Source organism: Sminthopsis crassicaudata, chromosome 6 (genome assembly GCF_048593235.1).
Source record: "Sminthopsis crassicaudata isolate SCR6 chromosome 6, ASM4859323v1, whole genome shotgun sequence".
Classification (NCBI taxonomy): Eukaryota; Metazoa; Chordata; class Mammalia; order Dasyuromorphia; family Dasyuridae; genus Sminthopsis; species Sminthopsis crassicaudata.
In genome coordinates, this window is record NC_133622.1 from 166895042 (window position 1) to 166918946 (window position 23905).

The 23905-nt window shown below is 36.4% G+C and overlaps 1 protein-coding gene across 4 annotated transcripts in view; it reads left to right on the forward strand.

The window, feature by feature from the left end:
• Window positions 1-23905, forward strand: part of LOC141548031 (sulfotransferase 1 family member D1-like) — a 72537-nt gene that overhangs the window by 36222 nt on the left and 12410 nt on the right. Inside the window, exons 1-6 of one of the 4 annotated variants that reach the window (XM_074276793.1) lie at window positions 630-722; window positions 835-1019; window positions 16143-16234; window positions 16597-16750; window positions 18915-19040; window positions 21667-21764. In XM_074276793.1, coding sequence (XP_074132894.1) covers window positions 16606-16750; window positions 18915-19040; window positions 21667-21764 — 369 coding nt within the window. In that variant the 5' untranslated portion in view covers window positions 630-722; window positions 835-1019; window positions 16143-16234; window positions 16597-16605. Of the gene's footprint in view, window positions 1-629; window positions 723-834; window positions 1020-16142; window positions 16235-16596; window positions 16751-18914; window positions 19041-21666; window positions 21765-23905 lie in introns of those variants that run through there. The other 3 variants (XM_074276792.1, XM_074276795.1, XM_074276794.1) reach the window with 3 other exon arrangements.

The window sequence follows — 23905 nt, forward strand, 5'->3', positions numbered from 1 at the left end:
ACCATCCTCAGGTGTCCCATCTCATCGCTTCTCCATTAAGAAGGTATATTTTAATCACCCTGGAGTGGGGGCTCTAGAAAGCAATAATATGTTTATCATCCCAACTTGAGGGCTCTAGAAATCAGGACACAACAGATGTATAACTGCAACAACAAGCTAATCTGTCAAACTAACATTTGCCAAAATGTGAAAGTGATAGGGAGGGTGAAGGGAGAGGAAGGAACAGTATATATGTGATAGTGTTCAGATAATGAGTGCTTTCACAAGGGTCTCATAATGCTAACATCTTTATGCAAAGGAATGGCCTTAATACAGCCATCCAGTGAGAAAGATGGAAATTGGTCAAGTGCCCACCTGCCCCCTGATATAACATTGTAAAAATACCACAAAGTTCAGGTAGGATATACTCGACCTGCTGAATTCCTTCTTGGATTTTTTATGTTTTTTTTTTACTCCAACAAGAAGCAAAAAGACCTTGTTTAAAAAATAATAATAATAATAACTTGTCCAGTCTTGCTCCTTGGGATTGAAACTTTTTATTTCTTCCTTGGCTCCATGCCCAAGGCTCTGCACTCACCATGGTAAATGAGTCCTCAGCCAATGGGCCCTCCCTATTTTGTGTCCAGGAACTCTTGTTCAACTTTAGACTTTTAACTCCTTACATAGCAGCCACTGCAGAATTTGCACGTTTCTGTTTTCTCTTCCTGGTAAGTCTTTGACAGGTAAGATGAGATATTTATTTTCTTCCTGTTCTGATATTTCCTAATTTGCTTAAAAAATCAGGTCTATGAATCAAGTCTACCCTTTGATCATTTCTATGTGCTTTTCCTCCAGTCATTTGAGGGTTTTCAAGTAGCTAATAGACATGTCCCAGGAAAACTGTGTTGTCACTTCGAGGTAGATATAAATTGACAACGGAGATTCAGTTATTGAAAATAAAAGTGCAACGGACTGCAACCGGAAGAAAAAGAGAAAGAAGACTGGTTTTTGGGGCAAAGACTGAATACTTGATCCAGAGGGTAAGTCCTTTTATTCTCACCCAAGACTATTTTCATCATATGTTTGTGCTCCTCAAATACCTAAGTTGTCAGACAAAGGACACTGGAGAACACTTCTAACACATGTAAAATGTATGGGATTGCCTGTCATCTAGGGGAGGGAGTAGAGGGAGGGAGGGGAAAATTTGGAAAAATGAATACAAGGGATAATGTTATTTTAAAAATTACTCATTCATATATATTGTCAAAAAAATTTATAATTATAAAATTTAAAAAATAAATTAAAAAATAAATAAATAGATAGAAAAATAAAATAAAAATCAATTAATCCAAAAAAAAAAAAAAAAGAAAGAAAGAAAAAAGAAAAGAAAAAGATAGGAGAGACTTGGGGATAATTGAAGATAGCAGGGAAGAAACCAATAAATGTGGAAGGTTCAGTATTAGAAAGGAAGATCACTGGTCATTTGGATGGGGAAAATGGGAAGGCATGAGGAGAGGGATTAGTCTTGGCACAAAGAAGTCTCTGAAAACAGGAGAGCCAAATTCAAATCCTACCTCAGACATTTGTACCTAGGTGACTCTGGGCAAGTCTATATATATTTATATAGAGAAAAAGATTGATAAGATGAGAGTAAAACTTGCACTAACTACTATATAGCTGGCTTACTAAATAATAATAGCAAGAATTTATGAAATGCTTTAAGATTTTCAAAGTGCTTTACAAACTCTATCTCATTTGAGCTTCACAAACACGCTGGAAGGTAAATGCTTTTTTTCATCCCCTTTTACAGATGGGAAAATTAAGAAAGTAGAGTGCTATGGTGGAGGCAGGAAGACCTGAGTTCAAATCACACCTCAGACACTTACTAGCTGGGTGATCTTGGGAAAAGGCTCTTGATTTCTTTCTTCCTAACTATTCTCATTCATAAAATGGAACTAAAAATAGCACCTTCCTCCTAGGGTTGTTATGGAGACTAAAGGAAATTATACTGGCAAATCACTTTGAAGACCTTATAGCATTAAGAAAATTGTAAATACAATTAATGTCATTACTCTAATGTGTTAAATTAATAAACAAACATTATTAAGAACTTTCTATACACCAAGCACTGTGCTATATATGGAGGATGCAGATACAAGAATCAAATAATCTATAATGTTAAAGAGCTTGCATTCTGTTGTCAGAAGAAACATACCACCATACATATAAATAGAATCAAAATGAATCCATTGTAATGATTCAGAGGTAAAGGTAGAGGAGGAAGGACCAATAATCAGAGAAATCCAGAAACAGGAATGACCTTGACCTTGTTCTAACACAGTTTATTAGCTATGTGATCCTGGGCAAGTCATTTAACCCTGTTTGACGCAATTTCCTCAACTGTAAAATAAACTGGAAAAGAAAATGGTCAATCATTCTGAGTATCTTTGCCCCCCCAAAAAATAAATAAATAAACAAACTCCAAAGAGTTGGAAAGGACTGAAATAACTAAACAGAAAGTTGCTGATTTTTGATTGATTGAAGAAAAATATTACTAGAAAAATACAGTTATCCGAAAGTCAAATGAGTTAATGCAAGGCAGTATAAGATGAATCTAACTTCGATTAGAGGCAAGGGGCAACCATGAAGTTAATTTGGGTGTTTGCTTGAATTAATCTAGTTAATTAATAGTCTAAGTTACATAATTCAGGCATAGATTGGACTTGACAGCTTCTGAGTTCCTTTCTGACCCTCAAATTTTATGATCCTATAATATAATGTAGACTTTATCTATTAAATGGAGGTGATAAATTCCAACTCACAAAGTTTATTATAAGAATCAAATAACTTCATATTTCTAGAAGGGATCCAAAGAATGCTGAGGATTCTTTTCCAATGTATAGTATTTTTGCTTAAATGAATTATTAATAATGATAATAGTTATAGTTTAAGATTTTCTTTATCTTATCATATTAAGGGGCCATAGAATACCTTTGCTTAACCCCCGATAATGGGTTAGTCAATTTTTCAGGGACTGATTGTTTTTCAAATGATTAGAAATATCCTCCGGAGAAAATTACATTCCCAGAGTCCTTGTTTACAGAAGTAAACAATAGGGGCCCATTAAGCATCCCTGATGTAGGAATTTGGAATACTCAGGGCAGAGTAAATTGAAGGATCTTGACTCTGATACTTGAATTTTTAAAATCTCTGGAGTTTAAAGATAACTGAAATTTGCTAATTTACTATATTGATCTAATAAGATATATTTTGGGAATTTCATGATGACAATTTTTATTTTTTTAAGACACTTCATTTCTTAGTCAAGGAACAAAAGGTACTATTCTTCATTTCTGGAAGGCTTTCCTCCTCCCTTCTATCTACTCATCATGGAGGAGCTCAACTCCTCTTCAAAAATCTATTCAAGTTTGATCCTTTCCTTAAAATAACTCACCCATGAAAGCTTTCCATTCTGTGATAAATTTATAGCAATCTTTCATTTCTATGAATATCTATAACATCTAATGTCCTATGCCACTAATTGGTATTACCAAATGGAAAATATAGTATTTTCCCCTTCTACCCCCAAAAGTCTGTTATGAGAATCAGATTTCATATTTGTGAAAATCATCTAAATAGTACAATGGCATTTTCCAAAGTATAGTATTATCATTATAATTAGCCCTTAATAATTCCAATAATTATGATTTAAAACCAAGTCCTGAATAAACACTATACATATCAACATCCATCACTTGAAACATTCTGTCTCTTTACAATGTAATTATAAGCTCTTTAATATCTCTATTACCTAGCACAATGTTTCTGTTCCTAACAAGAACTTAATAAATGTTTATTGGTAATAATTTTTTATGTACTTGTACTTTGGATTTTTCTCATTGGGTTGAAGGGAAACCGCTCAAGAGTCTATGGATCAATAATCTCTTTGTCTCCATTCCAAGTGTTCTAGTGGAGAATAAAATTGCTTGAACTATGGTGCCACTTACACACAAATGCTCCATACATTTAGAAATATTTATGCCCTTCCTTTTTCTATAAATTACCAATGATTCTATGCTTATGGCAAAATCCAGAAGCTATTTCAGGAGCTTGGAATCTTGGAAAGTAGATGAAGAAAGGAGAGGCTGTTGTATCCTGGGTACAATAGAAAGGTGAAAAACTAGCTTGCTGAATTCAGGGGCAAAATCTGAGACTTGGAAACTCTGGTCATGCATTAGAATCTGTCTAGTCTGAGAGGCTGTGAAAGGCAGTATCTGTATCTTCATGATCTGCAATGGGAGGAACCAATGGAGAGAGCTGTGAGGTTAGCCAGTGAGATCAGTCTCAGTCTCTTACAACAGATGTGAATTGTAGATGCTGGAGGGCCTCCTGGGACTGGCTTTACAGAGGTTACCCTGGACAGCAGAAGCACAGGGTGATGCAGGACAAAGATGTTAATGATTCTAATATGATAACTTTAGAGATACTATGGAAACAGCTCTCCTGCCTCGTCATTTGAAATTACTTGAGCTTGGTGCAGAGTTTATGAGAGCAGCTTAACCATCACCAAGAATTTGCTGTTAACATCTTAGAAAAACAAGCTTGTTAAGAGTTGAACATGTTGGTTGCTCCCTTATGCCCTTCCCAATGGTTCCAGAGGAGTCATCTAGGGCTCAAATACCACTTTCTTTAAGAGATCTTGACAACACACACACGCACACACATTTGTCTTCCCTATGAAATTACCTTCTATTCAATAGCTAAATAGGTAGATAGATATTTAGATGGATGGATGAATGGAGATATATATACATGCATCTTACAAAATATATATAAAATATACACATATATTTCAAGCATAAACTATATGTGTATGTATGTGTGTCCCATTATAATATGTGCTCCTTGAGGGCAGGGTCCCTATTTTTGTCTTCCTTTGTATCCCCAGTGGTTAGCAGAATATTTGACACATAATAAGAATCTAATAAATGTTTGTTAACTCATTAACAGATGTCATTCCATAAATTCATGGACTTGCCCCCACTTCCCACCCCTTAATATTATCTAAATTATTTTAAATTGCATGGCTAGGAGTAACCAATCTTGTGAATGATACTATGGAGTATATCCAAACTCATTCCCCATTAACTCTTCTAGTCCCATCGTTAGGGCTACTACAATACTAGAAACATTATTGATGTGGCAGCTGTTCTGTGTGTTGCCTTTGATGGAGCCTAGGAACCTGATGCTTGAAAACTAAATTATAGAAAATGTGTAGTACCCTACCAATTCTATGCAACATCAATACTAAGCAACAGGGAAAGGACAAAACATATATTGGATATATGAAAGAACTCAAGCATTTGAAAGACAAAATTTGTCTTGGTAAAAACTGTTAAATAGTAGCTTTGCAATAGGCTTCAAAATCACCAAGCAGGGCTCTGACAACGTGACAGGACCAAGGGATTTGGTTATGCCACCAGATGGGATGCAAAGGACAGAGAAGATTAAACAATAGGCAAGTCTACAGTTGAGGCAGCTAGGGATCAACTGACAAAACTGGGCACCTTGGTGTTGCCAGCACAGGGCAATACAGGGCATGCTAGGAGCTCTGAGTCACACATACACAGATTTCACTAGGTTTAATGTGGGTAAAAAAGAAGAGCCTACAAATGGGCAAAAGTAGAGAACAGCCTGCAATAGTAAAGCACAGGCTTCCAGTCTCCAGTCCGTTAACATTGTGAGCTAAGGTGGGCCCAAATTTTAGATATGAGTGGGCCTGTAATTCTTGACTCCTTTGTGTAGGCACTGGTGCCCTAATTGAAAGATACAGGCAATGACCCTACACAGAAGTGGGCTCAGAAAGGCAAAGTCCCACCACCCCTACAATGACCTGGACTAAAGTTGTAAGAGGCTACAGGACCCTAGAATGAAGGGCACTTTGGGGAAAGAGCAGTCTCAATGAAAGCATTCAATCAAGTGCTGTATCTCAGAAGATGAAAGGAGCCAGTTATCAAGACTCTAAAATTTAGGTTTCTACCTCAAGAGACTTTGATAAGGATTAAGAACCTAGATAAGATATGATGGGAACAATATTCTACTTCCCAAGGCCCACACAGTTTGGTCTAGATTTTCAAAGACCAACCTCAGGATTTCATTAGCTTGGCTTATGAAGGGCTCAAGTGATCAATGTCACTTCCAGGTAATTTTTGTAAAAAGAAAAACTATGAGGGGAAGGTGATAAAAGAAAAGGTATATTGGGGGAAGGAATGGTCAGTAACAAAACAGTTGAAGCCCCAAAGTGAAAGGAGATAGAAAACAGAATAAATGGGGGAAATACAGTCAATAACAGTCATTGTAAAAAATAATTTGAAGCAAGTTTCTCTGTGAAGGCCTTATTTCTCAAATATAGAGGGAACTGAATCAAATTTATTTTTTAAAAAATAGGCATGCCCCACTTGATAAGTAAACAAAAGATATGATCAATACCCAAAGGAACATAAAGTTATGCACATCTTTTGACTTAATACCTCTACTAGGCAGGAATACCAAAAGAGATTTTTTTAAAAGAATGGATAAGACCTCTATGTAGAAAAATATTTTAGCAGCTCTCTTCTCAGGGCAAAAATTTGGAAATTAAGGACATGTCCATAAATTGGGGGATGGCTGAATAAGTTGTATATGTGATTGTCATAGAATATTATTGTTCTATGGGAAATTATGAGCGGGATGCAAAAAAAAAACAAAAACTTGGAAAGTCTTCCATGAACTCAAGCAAAGTGAAATGTATTGTATACAAAGTAAGAGCAATGTTCTGGGATGAACAACTGTAAATGATTTTGCTATTCTCAGCAATAAATGATCCATAACTACTTTGAAGAACTTATGATAAAAAATTATCAATACTCAGAGAACCTGATTTTGCCTGAATACAAATTTAAGCATACTCTCTCTGTGTCTATGTGTGTCTCTCTGTTTTTTTCTTCTGTATTTCCTTCTTTCTCTTTGTATCTCCTTCTCTCTATCTCTCTTTTAACTTTGTTCTTCTTGAAGGTTTTTTTCTAGGGTAGGAGATCCATATTTTCTTTCACAACATGACTTATGGAAATATTTTGTATAACTTCCCATGTGGTTTCTTAATGAGACTGGGAATAAGGATAAGGGAAAGTATCTGGAATTCAAAAGTTTAAAAAAAAAGCAAATATAAACAATTGTAAAAATTGTAACTAGGGAAAAATATTAAATAAATGAATGATTTTTTTTAAATCATCTAGGAGGCAGAGCCAAGATGGCCGAGAAGGCACATGCTCTTTAAGCTCCTCTCTCTTGCCCTCATTACCAATCTTTGAATTTAGCCTCAAAAATAGTGCTTGCCTAGTGAAATTCGTGAAGACTAAAGGTACAACAACTTACCAGCTAAAGATAATCTGGAGGGCTGCCAGAACAGGTTTGTCTAAGGGGCTGGAATAGACCAGTGGCAGACAGGGAAATAGGAAAGTTTGGCATCCTGAGTGGACCAGGGACGGGGGTAGCCTCTGTGACTATAAGAGCAGTGGAAACAACCCTTCCATAGACTGACTACTTTGCCTTGATTGTAAAGCAGGGGACCAGCAGTGAGATAAGAACCAGAGGTACAGGGTATTCTAAAAATGCCAGAACTATACTCCCCCCCCCAACCAGAAGTGACTCAGCATAGAGCAGCGCAAAAATGCAGCTGCACACTGAACCATGGCCAGGGCAGCAGCAAATCTACACAGCAAGGGGGTACAGCCTGGGGCAGCCTCTAATCTGCACAGTGGGGGACTCAGCCTGGGGCAACAGAACATCCACAGCAAGACTGTGCTTCTGTGGCAGAGACACTTCCCATCTGGGACAGAAAAACTTCCAATCTGAACAGAGGTATTCAGCTGGTCAGCTATTAATAATCACAGCCCCACAGTGGCCTCAGATTGGGGCAGTGACACTTTCACTGCTCACACTCTTGCCTCAAGGCAGTAGTTAAACCACACAGTGGGGTTCTTAGCAAGGCATCCCCCACAGCCAGCCAGACTGTGCAAACCTGAGTCACTTCCTTTGGGGAACTATTTCCCAGAGCACTCCTGTACCTGGCCACTCTTTGTAGCTGGTTGACAGGCCGGCCATATACCTATCCCTGTTCTGCAGAGGAAGTTGGTAACCTCCTGGTCCTGAAGGCAGACCCTACAGACTTTTTTAAATGGGTAAAAAAAAAATTAAAAGGAAAATTGATAGCTTCTATACAAAAAGAGAGCAGGTTTTCAACCCCGAGGAGACTAAAAGCAGACACTCTACAGACAATTGTTGGTCCCCAACACAAAAGGCCCTCCTTGAAGAGACTATTAAAAATCTTAAAAGAGAGCTAGAAGAAAAATGGGGAAAGGAAAGAGAAGCTAAGCAAGAGACTAACAACTTCCTGAAATGTGAATTGGAAAAGGTAAAAACTCCCAGGAAGTGTAGGAAAACAGAATTTGTGAATTGGAAAAGATAAAGAACTCCCAGGAAAGTAGAATTTGTGAATTAGAAAAACAAAATAACTCACTAAAAAAAATTAGTGAAATGGAAAAAAATTCCATAGAGCAAAATAACTCATTTAAAAACTCAATTGGAAATATACAAAAAAAAAGTAAATAAAAGCTAATGAAGAAAATAACTCATTAAAAATCAGAACTGAACAAATAGAAACGAATGATTCCCTGAGACATCAAGAATCAGTCAACCAAAACAAAAAAAAAAAAAAAAAAAAAAAAAAAAAAGAAAAAGAAAAAATAGAAAGAAATATCACATATCTACTAGGAAAAACAACAAACTTGGAAAATAGGTCTAGGAGAGATGATCTAAGGAGCATTTGACTTCCAGAAAATGATGATGAAAAAAAGAGCCTAGATACTATTTTACAGGAAATCATCAAAGAGAACTGCCCAGAGGTAACAGAATCAGAAGGGAAAATAGGCATTGAAAGAATCAAACACCTTCTGAAAAAGACCCTAAAAAAACACTCCACGGAATATTGTGACCAAACTTCAGAACTATCAGACTAAGGAAAAAATATTACAAGCAGCCAGGAAAAAACAATTTAAATATCGAGGTGCCACAATAAGGGTCACTCAAGATCTGGCTGCATCCACACTAAACAATTGAAGGGCCTGGAATCTGATATTCCGAAAAGGCAAAAGAACTTGGAATGCAACCAAGAATAAACTACACAACTAAGCTGAGCATTTTCTTTCATGGAAGAAGATGGACATTTAACGAAACAGATGAATTTCATTTTTTTCTAAGGAAAAAAACAGATCTAAACAAAAAGTTTGATCTCCAACCAAGAGAAGCAAAAAAGGTAAAAGGATCTCTTGAGAACTATATTTCTGATGTGGATATACTACACATGTATAATTTGATCTTACTTATATAACATAAAAAAGGGAAATAGAATGGAAAGGGGATAGTATCAGAAAAAGGGAAAAGGGAAGATAAAAAAGGGAAACTACATCCTATGAAGAGGCAAAGAAAAAACTTATCAGATCTGAGGGAAATTAGAAAGGGGGAGGAACATTCTGTGAATTTTACTCTCATCAGAGTTGGCTCAAAGAGAAAATAATTGGCATATGTATTTTACAGAGAATTCTCTCTCATCTCACTAAAAAGTGGGAGAGAAAAGGGGAAAAGGAAAAGAGTAATAAGGGAAAGGTATAAAAAAGGGGAAGTAATCTAAAGGGAAGAGGGAGGGATACTAAAGAGGGAGGGTTATGTGATGCAAGTGGGGCCCATAAGTTTAATGCTTGGGAAGGAGTTCAGGGGGGGGAGGGGGGGAGGCAAGGGAAAAGAAAAAGCATAATCCGGGGATATTATGATGGCAGGAAATACAGAATTAGTAATTTTAATTTTAAATGTGAATGGGATGAACTCTCCCATTAAGCAGAGGAGGATAGAAGACTAGATTAAAAGTCAGAATCCTACAATATGTTGTTTACAGGAAACACATTTAAAGCAGGGAGATACAGAGTAAAGGTAAAAGGCTGGAGCAGAATCTATTATGCTTCAGGTGAAGTCAAAAAAGCAGGGGTAGCCATTTGAAAGGAATTAATGAAAAAAAAAAATCAAATGAAGGTGGTCTAGCTGTACCTGATCTAAAACTATATTACAAAGCAGCAGTCACTAAAACAATTTGGTATTGGCTAAGAAATAGACTAGTTGATCAGTGGAATAGGATAGGTTCGCAGGACAAAATATTCAATAACTATAGCAATCTAGTGTTTAACAAACCCAAAGATACCAACTTTTGGGATAAGAATTGATTATTTGACACAAACTGCTGGGAAAACTGGGAATTAGTATGGTAGAAATTAGTATGGACCCACACTTAACACCACATACCAAGATAAGATCAAAATGGGTCCATGAGTTAGGCATAAAGAATGAGATCATAAATAAATTAGAGGAACATAGGATAGTTTATCTCTCAGACTTGTGGAGGAGGAAGTAATTTGTGACCAAAGGAGAACTAGAGATCATTATTGATCACAAAATAGAAAATTTTGATTACATCAAATTGAAAAGCTTTTGTACAAACAAAACTAATGCAACCAAAATTAGAAGGGAAGTAACAAACTGGAAAAAATATTTTTAGAGTTAAAGGTTCTGATAAAGGCCTCATTTCCAAAATATATAGAAATTGACTCTAATTTGTAAGAAATCAAGCCATTCTCCAATCGATAAATGGTCAAAAGATATGAACAGACAATTTTCAGATGATGAAATTGAAACTATTTCCACTCATATGAAAGAGTGTTCCAAATCACTATTGATCAGAGAAATGCAAATTAAGACAACTCTGAGATACCACTACACACCTATCAGATTGGCTAAAATGACAGGAAAAAATAACGATGAATGTTGAAGGGGATGTGGGAAAACTGAGACACTGATGCATTGTTGGTGGAGTTGTGAAAGAATCCAACCATTCTGGAGAGCAATCTGGAACTATGCCCAAAAAGTTATCAAACTGTGCATACCCTTTGATCCAGCAGTGCTACTACTGGGTTTATATCCCAAAGAAATACTAAAGAAGGGAAAGGGACCTCTGTGTGCCAAAATGTTTATGGAAGCCCTTTTTGTAGTGGCTAGAAACTGGAAAATGAATGGATGCCCATCAGTTGGAGAATGGTTGGGTAAATTATGGTATATGAATGTTATGGAATATTATTGTTCTGTAAGAAATGACCAGCAGAATGAATACAGAGAAGCTTGGAGAGACTTACATGAACTGATGCTGAGTGAAATGATCAGAACCAGGAGATCATTATACACTTCAACAACGATACTGTATGAGGATGTATTCTGATGGAAGTGGATATCTTCAACAAAGAGAAGATCTAATTCAGTTCCAATTGATGGACAGAATCAGCTACACCCAGAGAAGGAACACTGGGAAATGTATGTGGACTACTTGCATTTTTGTTTTTCTTCCCAGGTTATTTTTACCTTATGAATCCAATTCTTCCTGTGCAATAAGAAATTCGGTTCTGCACACATATATTGTATCTAGGATATACTATAATGCATTTAACATGTATGAGACTGCCTGCCATCTAGGGGATGGGGTGAAGGGAAGGAGGGAAAATTCAGAATAGATGTGAGTGCAACAGACAATATTGTAAAAATTTACCTATGCATATGTACTGTCAAAAAAAGTTATAATTATAAAATTAATTTTAAAAAATAAAAATAAATTTAAAAAATTTTAAAATCATCTATAAGGGTTTCATCATGGCTTCAAGCCTTGGTTGGTAAACCGTAAGAAGCAACTCACACAAGGGGAGCTTCACTCAGCTAAACCAGTTCATTGTGTCTTCAATGTAAGTTCTCCTTGAATATTGTTCCCCTGCTCTGACTAACTAAAATCCCCAAAAGTATATCATTTTGTTCCAGCTGAGAACTGACCCACAATTATTGGTTTTGTCCTCAAGTCATATTCAGCATTCAAAGATCAGTCTGTAGAGAAACAAAAGGCAGGACATTAGATAAAATGTTTGACCAAGAAGCCTTTAAGAAAGCATTCAATTGCTTTCTTGCTTATTTTAGCAGAAGTTAGTTGGTGTCTTCCACAAATCCAAGCCAAAAAGGCCAAGGATTATAGAGAAAATATGATAAGCACTAGGGCCAAGAAGAGGCAACATGGAGGTCATTGTTCCCTGAAGGTACCTACCAGGGAACACAGGGATGTCTAACCTCTGGATATTTAAAAAGAATAAGGAAGTGGAGCCAGGACTGCAATTGCTTAGATAAGGCATTTTAAAGGCCAGCTTGAGTACATGGATGGAGAGCTCCCTAACTCTGGACTAAGAATGTATAGAGTGTTAGGTTCTTACTAAGTGCTAAGTTGGTACTTAACAATTCTCTAGCTCAGAATTCACACCTTTAGTTCAAACCTTTAAGGGAGTTTTCACCTTGAAGGAATACTTTAAAGAAGCAAGTTCATTGGTTGAAAGCGTTCCCACAAGCCCCTGCAGTACCCACAAGCACATTATCTGGGAGGATAAAAAGAGGCAACATTGAGTCTGGAGAGCATTCTGGATTGGGTCAAGGAGAAGACATCCTGTTGTGGATTCGCGCTAGTCCAACAATCCCACACTTTTGGAGGAGAAGAAGAGGATTCGCTCTGGAAGCCTCCCAAGAAACTTGCTCACAGAGGAAAAGATTACATAGAAAAGAACTGTCTTCCCAGAGAAGGATTACAACTGAGAGACCAACAGAACATTACAAATTCTAACACTTTCTAATACTTCTAATGCTTTCAATAACTTTTTTTCATATTTTTCCAATGTCTTTCCAAAAAGAATTAATTATCCAAATAGACAAGAGCCTACCAGGTGTGTATATCACCTGCCATTTTCCCTGTGAGCCATTGGAAATGATTGACACTTCAGAAATTTCTTGTGGATTTTGTGTCCTCATACTGGAAAAGTCCCACTAGACAAATGAAGGCAGTTTTTTCCTTATCTTCCTCTGCCATGGAATTCTAATATTGCTTGTAAAATACTTGTAATGAAGAACTGATTTCTGCATAGCAGTCTGAGCCATCCTGAAATCATGTCATGATATACTGAGCTTCCATGATTCTCTTAATATGAGCTGAGTAATCCATATGCATACTAATATTCCAAGTCTTTATTGAAATCATTATTATATGTGATGCCCAAATAGTATGGTATACAAAAATGATACTACTAACTCTTTCAATGGTTCCTTAGTCTTCTCCTTTGTTTTGAGGTTTTCTCTTTTTCTATCTCTCTCCAGGTGCTTGTTGCCACCCATCTGTTTCCTTTTCCAACTGTTTCCTTCTGTCTGTTAAAATACAAGCAAACTCTCTCTCCCAGGCAGTTAACCTATCTAATTTCCTTCTATAGAGTACTTGAAGAGTAGTATAGTAATATGATTAGAAAAGGCAGTCACCATATGGATGATTTATGAGAGAGATCCAGAGAGTAAGTGGCTTGGAGAGTGCCATTGAAGATCTGGGGAAGGAAGCAATAACGAGTAGCTGTGTTTCATCTGATCTAAGGAAGATTACCAGGAGAAGGGAATAAAGTTTAAGGCTGAGAAATGGGTTTCTGCTGCATGCAATAGAAAAAAGAACCATAGAAGACTTTAAAATCTAATTCTGTCTATACAAATTCTAAATCATGAGTTTCTTCATACTCTCTTTTCTGATTTCTTCAGTTCTCATTTAGAAAAAATTCAATTTCTTTCAGGGATAATCTAAGACATACAATATGAGGATCTAAGACATACAATATGCAAAATTGCAACAGGACATTCCATTTCTGGAAATTCCACTTCTTGTTGTTACTCAGCCATATTCAGTTCTTCATGACCCCAAATTAGGTTTTCTTGGAAAAGATACTGCAGCTGTTTCTGGACAATGTCCAGTTACCTGAGATATATCTTGCCACTGGTCCCACATGGCTCCAGAGGAAAAAGTCAGGCTGGTGATTTTGCACAGGATTCCTTCACGTCAATTTAATTCACTTACATATCACAACATTACCTTCCTGATGTCATTGCCCTCTTCAAGAACAAAAGACAGATGAACAATAGCTAGAAGGAGCTGCCATTTTCTTCTCCAATTCATTTCATAGATGAAAAAACTGAAGCAAACAGAATTAAGTGACTTGCTCAGAACACAGCTATTAAATATCTGCAGCCAGATTTGAATACAGGTCTAAACCTCCTTGCCTAGTTCTTCAATCTGTAAGATGAGATGGAAAAGAATATGGTAAACCAATCCAGTATTGGGGGGGAGGGAGAAACATACCTCAATGTGGTCACAAAGAGTCAAACACAACTAAAAAATGGTTGAACAACAGGAACTTCCTGAGTCTAGGCCTGGTACTTTAACTACGGTGTTATCAATGTAATTTCTTCTCTCCTTGAATTATATTTATTTTACATAACCATATTGGTGATTTCAATTAAGTTCTAATGGGTTTCAGTTTTAGATGAATTGATATTACATCCTTAGTCTGTACTACTAATTATAGGACCACAGAAGAAATCTTAAAGATTGTTTGTTTAGTTCCCTCCCTTTACAGATAAGGAAACAGAGGCAAAAAGAGGTTTAAGTGACTTGTCCATTGTCACATATATATAATATGGGTCAAAGACAATATTTAATTCTAGGGCCTCTGGCTCCAAAGCCAATCAATACTTTCCACACTGTACCAGGATATCTATTATTATGAATATCTTTAAAGTGATTTAAAGTAGTGTTGAGCATAGTGAAATGGAACTTGGGAGTAGTTTTCCTACCACATGTCAAACAACAAAGCAGATCTTAAAATGCAGCAAAGTCAGCACCAACAGGTACTAGAACATATCTGAAAGAATCCTCCCTAAAGTAAATAACAGAGAAAAATATAACTGACCAGTTAGCTATTCAGACAATAAACAAATATTAAGTATATATTGTGTGCTCTATAGGTCTGAATTAGTATCAAAAAAGAAACATGTAAGTCACCATAAGTATTCAAATTCACACGATTTGAAATTATAATTATTTAAAATATGATTTTTCCTCCAGTTCAATGGAAATATGAAAAGGGAATAAAAATAATGTTACTATTACACAGGATTCATTATTCACACTCACCAGGACCAAGGTGACTAAATAAATGTATGTTAATTAGCTTATTACTATTTTAACCAAAGCTAACATATACCATTGAATGTATTTTAATAATTGACAGCTGACTGATTTTTTTTCATATCCTTGTTTTTGCTCTCACTTGTTTTTCCTAACAAGAACTCTGAACTTAAATTATAACCCTGCAATTAACTTAATAAAACGGGATCCATTTCTAGGGCCTCATTTTGTCAAAATCTGTTTGAATATTTAAAACGAAAACTGAACCATACAGCCCAGCATTATGCAATTTTCATGGATGCAAAATTAAGTATTTAAATCACTATTTGCTCTTATAAGCACATCTAAGCTTTTATGTACATAAAGGAGAATATGGTACAAATGTTGTCTGACCTTTATAATTACATTGAATCATGCTATATTAATCAATCAACAAAAATTTGTATGCCAGCTGGAATGTTCTCTTCTCTAAATTATAATCGTTCTCTGGGAGCAGATTTCTTGGGGAGCTTCTGGAGGCAGCCTTGGCTTCAGTTCAGTTTCAATAATCACTGCAAATGCAGTCAGGAGTTAAAATCCAGATTCTTTATTGTGTCCTTCAAAATCCGGAATCTTTTCCTGGGCCCAGTTAGCTTTCTTAGAGGCTATCTCTCTCTTGGTTCCCAAGAGCTGTTGTCCAAATGTCTCTAGCCAGCACAAAGGGGGAAGTGGGAATGACTCTACTCCTCCTCCCAGAGAGTGGGCTTGTGGATGGGCTTGTGAATCTCCCAGAAGTCAATCCTAGTTGTGAATCTCCTGGAAGTCCATGAGTAAGCTTTTACTTTTCTCCTTATATATGCTCTCTAAAGGTATGAAGTCTAATGTGTGAACCAATGAGTGAACTCCTTTAAAGGTGTGAACTAAGCACTTTGTTTCAAGTTCTGGCCCATAACATCTCCTTGTAGGATCAAATCAATCATTCTGAACCATGCTAAATTAGATAATTATTGTCTCTATCCAATTGCAGTGATTTAGCACCTTGTAAGAATCCTAACAGCCAGCCTCTGTGCTCATCACTGAGGATACAAAGAAAAAAGGCAAATCTGAAGATCTTTTCAGGTTTGTCAATTTTGAACTCTGCAAGTTCCTCCACATGCCTCATTCCACGTATTATTTCTGCAGTGCTAATGTTAGAAGTCGAAATTATTTTTCTCCTCAGTAATCAATGTTAGAACAAGATTTTTTTTTACTCTTTGTGACAATAATTGTGACCGACTAGCTGCATTATAATAGGGTTCCACCATATATAGTTTATTGTTTTACTTGACAAAAAAAGATAATACAAATATATAGGTATATATGTCAAATATGTATTTCAAAAAATGTACATCAAATAAGTATCAAGTGATGTGTCAAAATGAAGATTTCATAAACTCTGACAATGTTTATGAGAGACTTCCATTTGTGTGTTTTAAAACCAGTCTTTAAAAATGGAGAAGAAAGAAAAGTTCACAGAGGAATTAGTAGATGTTCATGGAACCCCTCTCTTGAGGAGCATCGCAGAAGCATGGTCCCAGGTAGAAGGATTTGAGGCCAGACCAGACGACCTTCTCATCGCTGCCTATCCCAAATCGGGTGAGTTGGCATTTCATTAACACAATTACCAGCCATTTGTGTTACATACGGCCTATGAGATACTAAGCCACTCATCTCATCACTCAATACTCTCCATCAGACATAACAAACAGATAGCCATCAAACAGAGCTGATCCACAGTGGGGTTGAAACCACATTAAAGTTGAGTTCCCATCTGATTTTTATGTGTTGATTTGTTCAGAGATAGATAGATAGATACACACACACACACACACATATATATATATATATATATATATATATATATATATATACATAAATATGTATACAAATATATATTTATAAATATGTATACAAATATATATATGTGTGTGTGTTCTTAATGAATATGCAGCCCATGGGGATATTTTTATGATTTATGGGATAAAGAGCCTTGTTTCAATTTGAGCTTGACCTCATTGATCTAGATTCAATGATTTTTCTAAAGCTCAAATCTCAGCATGTCATTTTCCTACTCAGTAAAACTCCCATGATTCCCTCCCAACTCCAAAATCAAATATAAAGTGCTCTGTTTAGCATTCAGAACCCTTTATGACTTAGATGCCTATTACCTGTCCAGTCCTCTCACAACTTAGTCCTCCACACGTACTCTTCAATCAAGGCTCCCTAGCTTCCTGCTGGTCCCATCAAAAAGATGCTCCATCTCTCAGCTATGGAATTTTCTTTGGCTCTCCCACATGTCTGGAATGTTCTACCTCCTCTTTTCTACCTGCCAACATCCCTGGTTTTCTTCTGGCTTTCTTTTACCTACCAAATAAAATCCCCATTTTCCATAGCAAGCTTTTCTAAAGCCCTCTTAATTCTAGTGTCATCTCTTTCTTATTTATTTATCCTATACATAGCTTTACATATTTGTTTGCTTCTTGTCTCCTCCATTGGATTAAGAACTTCCCAAGAGCAAGAATTGTCTTTTGCTTTTTTGTCTCCAGAAATTATGCCTTCAATAATTTTTGATTGAACGATTGATTTAAAAAAAGCAAATTAGAGAAGATGGCACCCAGCATTATTGAAGAAGTTTCCTTCCTTGAGATTTCAGTCCCTATTTCTATTTCTTGTATGCTACTTTTTAAACTCATTTTCCCACACATGGTCAAATGGTTCCTACCCAAATTTGGTGAAGGACAGAAGGACTCAACATTTTGAGTAAATGACGTAAATTTCTTTGGCAGTCTTATGCAGCTTATGGACCTTGTGCAGAATACTTTTTAATAACTAAGAAAAAGGCCAGTTTTCAGCTCAACTTTAGTGAAAATAAAGGTGTCATTTCCTCCCTCAATGTCAGGAACCCCGCTGAAATTTATTCACAAACATGCATCTACGGACCTCTGATTAAGAATCCCTCCTTTAATGTACTATCCCTTAACTGAGTTAAATAGAAGAGCCCAAGTCCTTCTTGATTGAAGACCAATAAAATCTATGTCCTCTTTCTGCTTTTCAGTCATCAAGACAGCAATATCATACACAAATATCTCACAAGCAAAGGCTTCATCCTAATTAGTTCAGATGGATTATTAATTAGCTTATATTAGTCAACAAATCAGAAGAGTTTTGTATCTGCAGTATTAATAAGTCATATTCTCCAGTATTGAACACGTCATTTGATTTGGAATGACCATAATTGATTTTTCTGTGTTTTTTAGAGCAATTTGGCAAATTCAAGACCAACTAGATCTGGGATCTCAGTGCTATATAATCAAAAGCATTGATGAGCCTCCTTACTATTCACTTTTAATTTTAACATAACTTTTTCAAGCAATTTCCTTCATAAAAAGAATAGCTAACATTTCTATAGCATTTACTACATGGCAGGAATTGTCTAAAATTTTACAATTTTATCTCATTTGATCTTCACAACAACCCTGCCATTCTGTGCCATTATTATCATTATTTTACAAATTAGGAAACCTGAGGGAAACAACAGTTAAGTGATTTGCCCAGATTCACCCAAACGATAAGAATCTTACATGGGATTTGAAGTCAGGTCCTAGACTCAAGTACCAAGACTCTGTCCACAGTGCCATTTAGCTGCCTGCAGGTTCCTTGTGTGAAAATGTTTTTTCTTTAATAATCATACTTCCATAAAACTGAAATAAAGTCTATTTCTTAACTTATAGAATTTAATTTCTATAATTTGCTTTTTCAGGAACCACTTGGGTCAGTGAAATCTTGGATCTGATCTATAACAATGGAGATGTAGAGAAATGCAAACGAGATGCTATATTCAATCGGGTCCCTTTCATGGAATTGATACTGCCTGGATATACAAATGGTATTTCTAGTTAGTGTATCTTTATATTAGAAAAAATCAACCGTTCTCATACTCTTCCCATCATCTCTACAGCAGACTTTGGGAAAAAATTTGGTGAAAAAAAGTCTGCAAAACTAAAAAAAAAAAAAAAAAAAAAAGGATAGGAATCTAATCAAATGTAATTTGAGAAAATAATAAATTATAATAATTTAATCATCAGATAATAGCAACAAATTCTTTCCCTTCATCCTGCAACCACTTGATAGTAAAGGGGCAGCCATTGGCCAGGAATTACATCATCCCCTAAATTCAGATGTAAAGATTTTTAGACATTTGCTCAGATCCTATAGGAAAATCTTGAATGTGCTTATGAAACATTGCAGATTTTTTTAATACAAAGAAGTGATGTCCCCAGGAAAAACAAGAATTCGGGCCAAGTCTTTGTTTCTCAACAGATCTCTCACATAACAACATTCTTCCCCTGGCCTTGGTTAGCCCTGCTAAACCACCACTGCTTAAGGCTCCCTCTTCTCTGAAGCTTGGCCCCACTCTTCCTGACATTTCCTGATTCTATCAAAACTTGTCCCATAGCTAGTTTCCCAGTTAAATAACAGAAAGGATAAGCACTGGGCTTAGCATGGGAAGGCTTAGAACATCTTCCTCAGAGAGTTCTGAGGACTTCGGTGCTGAGCACATCTCTTAACATCTCTCAGACTCAGTTTTTTCATCTCTAAAACGGAGATAATGTCATCTGTCTCACAGATTGAATGGTAAATGACATAGTATATAACAAGCTCTTTGCATATCTTGAAACCATTCTATGGCCAATTGTACTCTGTCTAAATTATATTTCCCTCCATTCCATTTAAAAAGCAGCTGCCATAGTGTATTGAGCACTGGACTTGGCATTGGGAGTTCAAAGCCTATTTTGACACTGAAGTCAATAAGTCAAGCTCTAAGCAGTATAAGCTATGAAATGAATAAGAACACTAGGCCTGTTTCCACAGCCCTAACAGGATAAGCATGGTGACACATGTTTGGATGATTGGTGTGCGGCCTGACTAAGGTGTTATAGAAATGTGAGCAAATATTCATTCACTTCATGAGCAATCAATTTCCCCATAATTTCTCCATTTGCAAAATGGAATTGGTCATGGCTTTCTCTAACCACCAAATGGCAGCATGTTTAATTAATGAAATATTTATTGCTGAAGCATCTATAAGCTCCTAAAATAAAGGTTTAGAAAAATGGCTAAAAAAAGACTGTAAAAGCGGAGTATAAGACTAATCATAATTAATAGGTGGGTTTGGGTATATGGCAGCTAAGTGGCATAGTGCATAGAGTGCTGGGCCTAGAGTCAGGAAGACATTTTCATGATTTCAAATCTGGTCTCAGACACTATCTGTGTGACCCTGGGCAAGTCATTTAGTTCTGTCTGCCTGAGTTTCCTTAACTGTAAAATGGAGATAATAATAGCGCGCACCTTAGATCAAATTAGATCATATATGAAAATGATTTAGCGCAGAACCTACATAATAGGAACTTGTTTCCTTCCTTTCTTCCCTGAAAAAGACCAGCTCAAGGAGTAACTAGGTGATGTAATGGATACAGCACCTAAGCCTGGAGACAGCAGGACCTGAGCTCAAATCTGGCCTCAGATACTCATTAGTGTCTGACTTTAGACAACTTACTTAACCCAATTGCTTCCCTCCCCCCCCAAAAAAAAATGATTGGCTCTAAAGATAAATGGACTTTGGCATATACATGAGTCATGAAACAGTTAAATGATTTGCCCAAAATCATATATATTATATATATATGTGTGTGTGTGTGTGTGTGTGTGTGTGTGTGTGTGTGTGTGTGTGTATAAGTATGTATGTAGTATGTCTTTATTAAGTAGGACTTGAAGGTGTCTGACTGTTCCTAATTTCAAGTCTGGCTCCCTATTCAATTAAAATATTGTGTCTCCTGATATCATACTTATTTAATTTTTTGCTCTTCTCTTTGTTGCTAAGGCACTGAGACTTTTACCAGCCAAATTACCACCAAATCACCATCAAAAATAAAGATATTTAAATAGTGCTATTAGCCTCCAATGCAGATTGGTCCCAGTGCATTAGTTTAAGCTTAGCCAAATGAAACCTCACATATCCTATGAATGCTTTGTGTAATAAACTGAAGATTTGTCCAGTAGATCTATAGAGTCAGTGCATTCTGAAGAAGGAAATGGAGCACAGTACCAAGAACCCTAGTATTTGGACTTAGAGGACTGGCATTCCCGGGTGAGCCTGGACAATTTACTTAAACTCCCAGTTTCATCTGTAAAACAGGAGGATTTTACCTCTATCTTTTACAAACCAAATAACCTCCATTTGATTTCAATTCTAATCTATGCATTAATTTCAACAGACTGAGAAAAATGATGCACGAACCATAGATCTGCAGAATTAAACTTTTGGGTTTTTTTTTAAATAAGAAGGTGAGGGAAAATGTCAACCACACCATAAAATTAAATTTCTATGATTTATTGATTACATAATGAACTTTAACAAGGAAAGAACATGCTAATGATGACTTGGACTAGAAGAGACATGAAGAGAGAGAAGTAATTATTGCCAGTCTTGTCATTTCTTTCCATACCAACAGGTGTAAAGAAGTTGGGAGAATTAAAGTCTCCACGCCTAGTGAAAACACATCTGCCGGTGGAACTCCTTCCTTCCTCTCTGTGGAAGAATGACTGCAAGGTAATCAATTGGAAAGGAAAGAGGAGACTGATAAACTGGCCTCCTGTAATCAGGCCTTCCATCTCCCATTAATGAAAGAGATATTTGTTTCCCAGGGAGGAGACAATTAGTTAAGATCTTGTCTACAGGGATGGCATCCATGTAATCAGAGATTCACAGAATCAAAGAGACAGAATTTTTTAAATGGCTATCATTTTATATTGCACCTTATGCTTTGCAAAGCACTTTACAAAGAGTATTTCATTTTGTCCTCACAATTATCCTGGAAGGTAGATCCTATTATTATTTACATTTTTCCAGTAAGGAAATTGATGCAGACTTCCATAAGGTCAAACAGGTAGAAATGTGTGGGTCTGGATTTGAGCTCAGACCTTCCTGGCCCCAGCTCTAGTGCTCCATCTAATGGGCCACCGAGCTGCTTCTCTTCCTAGGGATCATTTCACAAGAGCACTTAGCTTCTACATGAGTATGTGACATAAAATAACTGCCACATTGAGTCAGGATGCTCTTATAAAGGTAATTTCTCCCTTAAATATCTCTGGACAATAAAGTCTTCTTCCCTATTTCCTTACCATTTTAGAATCCTAATGCCTGGCACCATGCTTGACACATAGTAGATACTAATGAATTGAATGGAACCTATTCAGTAGTAGATATGCCTAACTGGAAAGTCACTTACTATTGGGCACTCTTACCCATCATTCCACACCTGAAAGATTGATATTTGTAAAGCACAGATCCAAGCAGATCACTCCTCAATTTAAGAAAAAAGCTTATAGGACTACCACTGAACTCTAGGATGAATAAAAATTCCTCTACTTCATCTTTGAAAGCCTTCAAAACCTATCTCCAGCCCACTTTCCCAGCCCACAGTACAAATAATGTTTCTTCATTCACTGAATTCCAGCAAAACTACACATTTTGCTGTTCCCGGTGCTGAACTCCCCCTATGCCCCTTGCTGAGTTCATTCATCTCACTCTCCCTCAGTTTACTCATTTTTTCAAATGTGGGAATTGGAAGGTCCTTTCCAGTTTTAAATATATGCTTCTGTGGCCTTCTGTTTCTTTATGGTTATTCTGTATCTGGTTTGATATTTCTTTATCTTTCTGGGCTTATCAAACTGTCTCCAGTGCTTATAATAAGCTTCCTCTTCACTTCTTCCCCAACATCCCTAGTTTGCTTCAAGGCTAAGCTAAATATTCCAGGTCCTCCAGAATTCCAGTCCTTTATAAGTTCTCCCTATAAAAATTACCTTGTATTTATTGTATGCTTTTTTATTTAATTTTCTTTGTATGCCATTTCCCCCCAAAGGAATGTAATTTTCTTAAAAGTAGAAGATACTTTGTTACTTTCTTTGTATGTCTAGCACAATGCCTGGCACATAATAAAAAATAAATACTTGCTAAATAGATGAATGAATGATTTAAAACATCATATAGTGGCCAACATTTGTGACTTAGTAAGTAAAATGTATCAACACAATTAGCATTTTCTGGATGACTACAGTGCCTTTAATGTCATTCTTTTGGTAGAATGGGATAACCTCCCTTGAGCTATCTCCAGAGACACTTTTGGTACATCTGAAGGATCAAGTCTTTGAGAAGTCAATGGAACACCCTTACTGGTCACTGCACAGGAAGAGCTGCCTAATCAACACTCTTTATTTAAAGGGAGAAAAAAGGCCACAGAACTACCTCCCTACTCCCTGCTTCAAACAGGAACTTTCAGAGAGAGTGCCAGGGCATGTGTTATTTCAGGAAAACAAAAAGTAGAGAATGGAAGCAGAAGATTTTTGTCTTTTCAACTCTAACCTGAATGGTCCCATGGTGTTGTCTTCTTGCCAAAGCACATGAGAAAAGAAGACCTGGCAACCCCTATTACACCAAAATAATAACATCAAAGCATTGTAGTCATGAAAAAATTAAAATATACTGTACTTAGAGCTAGGTGTCCTAAAGGATAGAGTGCTAGGTCTAGAGTCAGAGAGACTTGAGTTCCATCCTCCCTCAAATTCTAGCTGTAAATCCATTAACCTCTATCTGCTTCAGTTTTTTATTCTGTAAAATGGGAATTATATAAACACCTACTTTACTAGCTTGAAAGAATCAAATCTTTTTGTAAAAACCTTTGCAAGCTTTCA